General features: G+C 36.0%; 1 protein-coding gene across 14 annotated transcripts in view; it reads right to left on the bottom strand.

Moving 5' to 3' along the window:
* Positions 1 to 928: 928 nt before the first annotated feature.
* Positions 929 to 6000, bottom strand: part of LOC107978713 — an 81867-nt gene continuing 76795 nt past the window's right edge. For all 14 annotated transcript variants that reach the window (XR_004768222.1, XR_003482182.2, XR_004768238.1 and 11 more), the window contains one exon: positions 929 to 1226. Coding sequence is in view for 2 of the 14 variants with exons in the window: in XM_027400221.2 (XP_027256022.1) it covers positions 1132 to 1226 (95 nt within the window). In the remaining 12 variants the exon portion in view is untranslated. The remainder of the gene's footprint in view (positions 1227 to 6000) is intronic.

The raw sequence follows: 6000 nt of genomic DNA, 5'->3' as shown, positions 1-6000 counted from the left end.
TTATGTGTTGAGTTGACTTTTTTGTGGTCCAGTCTATTTGGTTTTCTGTAGGCTTCTTGAATTTTCATTTGCATGTCTTTCTTTAGGTTAGGAAAGTTTTCTTCTATGATTTTGTTGAATACATTTTCTGTTACTTTGAATTGGGTTTCTTCACCTACTTCTATACCTATTATTTTTAGGTTTGTCTTTTCACAGTGTCCCAAATTTCATGGATATTTTGTGTTAGAGATTTGTTGGACTTAAGATTTTCTTTGGTCAATGAGTCTATTTCTCCTAGTGTATCTTCAACACCTGAGGTTCTCCCTTCCATCTCTTGCATTCTGTTGGTTTGCTTATATCTGTAGTTCCTGATCGTTTACATTTTTTGGTTTGTTTTTATCCTCCAGTTCTTTAAGGGATTTTCTCATCTTCTCTTTGAGAGCCTCTATCATTTTCATGAAGTTGTTTTTAAGGTCATTTTCTTCTGCTTTATCTCTGTTTTGATGTCCAGGTCTCGCTGGTGTAGAGTCCCTAGACTCTGGTGGTGTCATATTGGTTTTTCTGTTGTTGAATGTGTTTTTATATTGTCTTCTTTCCATCTCTTCTTCTGATAGGTGTATAAGGAGTCTCTTCCTTTCCTGATGGGAGCATGACCAAGGTTCCCTTCTGTTGAGTACAACCAGGTTCAATATTCTGATGTCTCTCCTCTTCCAGTGGATGGAGTTAGGACTGCTATTGGGCCTTGGCAGTCTCTGTGTGGGCTGGATCCAACTGGGATGGGATCTGCTGTGAGCAGTTCCCAGGACTCAGGTGTCTCCAAGCAGGGTAGAAGAACAGCCTCCCTTGCATATTTATCTGGGTATGTGCATAGGAATAAGAACATTTGTCTAGGTTTTCAAACATGAAAACAGAGAGCAGGTACTTCAACACTCTCCAGCTCCACAGAAGCTTGGTTGTAATGAGGAATACCATTCACATCTTTATTATTATCTGATGGGGGGAGTCCTTCTGTGTATATGCTTTACTTGTTGGTTAATGAATAAAACACTGATTGGCTGATTGGCCAGGCAGGAAGTCACATAGCTGGGCAGTATCAGAGTATAAGCAGAGAGAAACAGGAAATTACTATCTTCTCTTGTCTTGTCTTGTCTTCTATGCTGAGGCACTGAACATTTCATATGTAGGACTCCAGAGGAGAAAGAGGTTCCTTGACCTTTCTCCAGTAAGATAAGACCACACAGAAATACCTAAAATTATAGAAATAGGTTAGAAATTAAGTCAGAGCTAGCCAACAAAAAGTTCTAGATATTGGCCAACAGTTTCATAATTAATATAGCCTTTTTGTGTTCCTTTGGGCCTGATGCAGCTCTGGTTCCAGGCTTCCAGGAAGAATGCTGGTTACAAGTATCTTCTTAAAGAAAGAAACAGTTGTATATGCAAAGATTTCTAAATGTTTGGTGGAAAATTGCCCTATCTTTACCTCTTTGAAGTAAATTGAAAAAGGAACAAAGTTCTTTAGTTATGCTAATACAGATTTTTTTATCCACTAGAAACAACATAGTTGTTCAAATCTCTAATTAAAATGATTTCATATAAGCTATGGGAATGAATCAGATAGTTTTAAAGGGATATAATTTTTTCAATGTTTACATGCTAAAAGTGAAATGAGAAGTGTAAAAAAAGTGTGTGCAAAATTTTGAAAAGAAAAGGGAATAAGAATATCCAATTGGCTACACTTCTACACAACAAAATATGATCAAAACTTTTCCTTTTAACAGAATATGCATGTACAACTGAGGAGTTGGAAGCAGATATAAGCTGTGTTCAACAAATTAGCTAAAATAGCAGTTTCCCACTAGTTACTCAATTTCCTCCCTTCCCCCATGAGGGTATACTATGGATCCTAGAAGCAGGTTTTATATCAATTGTCAGTATAGCCAATAAACAAACAACTGCATAGCCATCACACTCCTTTCTTGTAGGACTGCTTGGAAATGTGAGTATTTATCCAGGAATTTCCATAGCAGGAGGGATCCAGAGCATGATTAACCTTGATAACTGAGTCCTTTAAGAGGCTTTGATCTCAGATTCATGGGTGAGGTTGACATAGAGGAGGCTGCAGTAGAATATTTATAGTATATCTAGATACTGGAAAACCTATGATAGACTTATATGAGAAGATACAAATCTTCATCTCCAGCTTAGATATAATGAAAACTAACAATTGGCAACTTTACAGCTTAGATCTAATGAAAGTCTAACAACAGACAATCTATGATGAATAAATAACAGTAGAATTAATAATGCTTAAGAAACTTATTTAAGCTGGTAAAGTGGTTTTGATGAGAGATCCACAATTACTGACATATATTTACATATATTGGGCAACCAACAAGCACAGAGTCCTATGAGGACACACCATATACCAAGGGTTGATGAATGGCTTAATGGGGAAGCTGTCCCAGGGTGTACAATGAAATTTGCCTTTCTCAGAGACAGCTTCCAATAAATGGCACCTGTGGTATTATACCTAGGGAGCAGAAAGTCATGTAATTACAAATCTGGATGATATAGAAAGTTCTGAGGAAGATGGAAGTCATGTGTCTTCCTAGCATTTTACTTCAACAGGGATCCATGATTTCTGAGGACATACTTCTATAGAGATCAATATGTAACACTTTATTTGGCACAATTAGTGCACGTTGTCCTGAAACCAGTATGTGACCCACCTTTGCTTGGGGAATATGAGATGGGCAAGTGGGAAAGAGATTTGAGGAAGAAGTAATCTTGAAGAATGTACCAAGATTACTATCTTCAGAAAGGAAGACAGTAGCCAAATTAGACACATAGATACTTCAGAATTATGATGATTACCAAATGCAGTTTTCAAACAAAAATTATTCTCTCTCTATCTCTCTCTTTCTCTCCCTCCTCTCTTTCTCCCTCCTTCCCTCCCTCCCTCCTTCCATCTTCTACTCCCTCTCCCTCTTTCTCTGCCCCCAACTCTCTCTGTGTTTATCTGTAGATACCAAAATGTATGCTTAGGTCAGAGAACAACTTTTAAAAATCAGATTTTACTTTCCATCATAAGGGGCCTGGGAAATGAACAGACATTCAGGCATGACAACAAATGCCTTTACATGCTGAGCCATGTCTCTGGCAAGGGCACTTTTAAAAATTTATGTGGCAGAATCCAGAATGAAAGAAAAATTACCAAATTTATGTTTGACAGAGGGTTTATCTTTACACCATACAAAAATCCCCAAAAATATGCAAACCTAGATAACAAACAAACCAATTTTTAAAAATAGAATATAAAACAAAATAACTTCTAAGATGAAGTACAAATGGTTAGAAAACATTAAGATGTTCAAAATTCTTAGCTATGAGGAGAATGAAAATTAAAATTATTTTGCAATGTCTCACTACACAGAATGGTTAATATTTTAAAAAATGACAAGTTCTGGCTTTGGATGGAGGGAAAATGGAACACTTATTTGATCGTGGGGTAAGTCCAAATAGTGAAGTCATTGTGGAAATTGGTGTTGGACTTCTTCAAAAGGCAAGAACTAGATCTAATGTGATGCAGCTATACCAATCTTGGGCATATACCCTAAGGACTTTATATCCTACTGATTGTCTATGTTTATGGCTGCTCTACTCAAAATAATTGGGAAATAAAGAATGGATAATAAAAAAAGTATATTCACATAATGGAACAGTTTCCAGCAGGTAAGAAAAATAAAACTACTAAATCCAGAGGCAACTAGATGGACCTAGAAACAATTATTTAGGGTGAGGTAAACCGTACCAGAAAGACAAATGCTGTGAGTTTTGTGTCATTTACTGGATATCAGCTTTGAATCTTCTGAAATCTATGTTTCATTTGTAATAGTTATAGAAGTCAGGAAATTTGGAAGAAATCATGGAGATGAAGAGGCATTTTGGGAGAAGAGACAGAATTACCTTTTAAAATGGTTAAAAACAAATAAACAGAACAGAAAATGTTCAATTACGGAGGAGTGAGAGTATAGATAGATGAGAAAATGTGGAGAAAGATAGCTTACCCAAATTATCCTTAGAAAAATAATAATTATACCTTCTGTAAAATCTTCATAAAATATGTTCTTACACATGTGTAAGTTACCCTATAACAAGTACAATATATTACTAGGCCCCACAGTCAAACAAATGAAAAGCATACTCCAGGGTTTCTTCCTTTAGAATTCTTATCTTGTAAAGCTCCATATAGACTCCAAAAATTTCCATGGATTGCCAATTCCCTTGGCTACCCTTCAGAACTTAATGAAGATGCAACCTACTTGAGCTATAGAAAATGAATATATCAAGTTTATATTGGTCTAGAAATTTCATCTCTACTTGGTAGTTTACATAGTGCTAGAAGATGCAGTGCGTGCTATTGGAGGAGAATAGTAATCATCAGCCATGTTCCCACTGAGCATTTATGACCAGCTTGGCAACATATGCCCACTGTTGCAATAAAGGCACAAATGTCATCGTGCAACCTACTTTTTCTGATTATATTTAAATCCTGCCATGTGAGATGAATTGCATACCTGACACCCTTATTGAGCCCCACTGACTAGTCAAATCACAGGCCATAGGTTAGAGCCTACTAATATCATTCTACTAAGTGAATATAATATTGAACCAACTCCAAATAATTTACTTTTAACCCATAGGCCAATCCATCTCTCAGTCCTTATTACAGATGACTTCATATGTAGCTGATAAAGATTAACACAGAAACTCACCAGTGGTCAAGGTGTAGAGCATAAGAGACTATAGAATGCTATGTAAATGGAGTTCTTAACTTGTCTAAGTAATAAAAACCCAGAGTCAGATATAGAGGGAAATGCTAAGAAATCAGAGAAAAGGAGCAAACCACCAGCAGAAAAGAGAGTTCCTGTTTCTCCCTCCTTATATCCTATTTCTGCCTAGCTACCTCACTTCCTGTCTGTACAGACCTCTATGGTGAGCTAGTGGCAAGCTCCATTCTCTGACACTCAGAAAGAATTCATTTGTACAAACAATATATTACACAATGTTCTGTACTAAATAGAACACCTATATCATATCCTCTCACCTTAAATACTTAGGGATCATTGATAAAGGTGCGGTGCTGAAACACTATAAGAGCCAGAGACACTAGAACACAACAAAGAAATTGTGTTTTCTACAGCAGTGGATAATGACCCTATAGGAATCACATATCAGATATTTACATTATGAATAATAACAGTAGAAACATTAGAGTTATAAAATATCAAGGGAATAATTATATGTTTGGGGAGTTACCACAGCATACAGAATTGTATTAAAATCTATCAACATTAGGAATGTTGACAATTACTGTGTAGGTATCATTACACTTGTGAACTCACACTGCATGCAGAGGGACAAGGGCATAAGTTCTAATCCCCAGTTGAATAATTACTGAAAATTGAGAGATACTGGGAGAGAAAATGGCAGTTTTCATTAAGAACCCCTGTAGGTGACCCTGCTGCAGTGGAAGGCCACTCATGGGGGTGACAGAAACTGGACTTGATGGTTTAAATTAACAACAAAAAGGGAGCCAAAACTGGATGGGTAGGGGAGGGTAGATGTTACAGGAATGTTGGGGAATTGGGTGAATCTGACTAAATACTCAAAGAACTAATGAAATAAATATATGTATATTTACACTAAAAATAACATACAAGTAGTACTCTAAAAATAAACTGCTTGAAAGGATGGCTTTCGGGTGGGAGAAAATGTCATTTAAAGGCTAACTTCAAAATACATTAAGAATTCAAATAATCCAACTATAAAAAATTATTAAAGTCATTAAAATGAGCTTAAGAACACTAACATATATTTTTCCAATCACATTCAAGACATTACTTGAACATATTTTGAGAAATAGATAAGTAGACTACTTAGAATATACCTAGGACCTGCACAAATATCCATTACTGTTTTATTTATAAATTGTAACAAACCTTGAGCTTATATGATTGA

Source organism: Cricetulus griseus, chromosome 2 (assembly GCF_003668045.3).
Source record: "Cricetulus griseus strain 17A/GY chromosome 2, alternate assembly CriGri-PICRH-1.0, whole genome shotgun sequence".
Taxonomy (NCBI): domain Eukaryota; kingdom Metazoa; phylum Chordata; class Mammalia; order Rodentia; family Cricetidae; genus Cricetulus; species Cricetulus griseus.
Note: the sequence above shows the minus strand (reverse complement) of the source record. Positions and strands in the feature narration are given on the sequence as shown.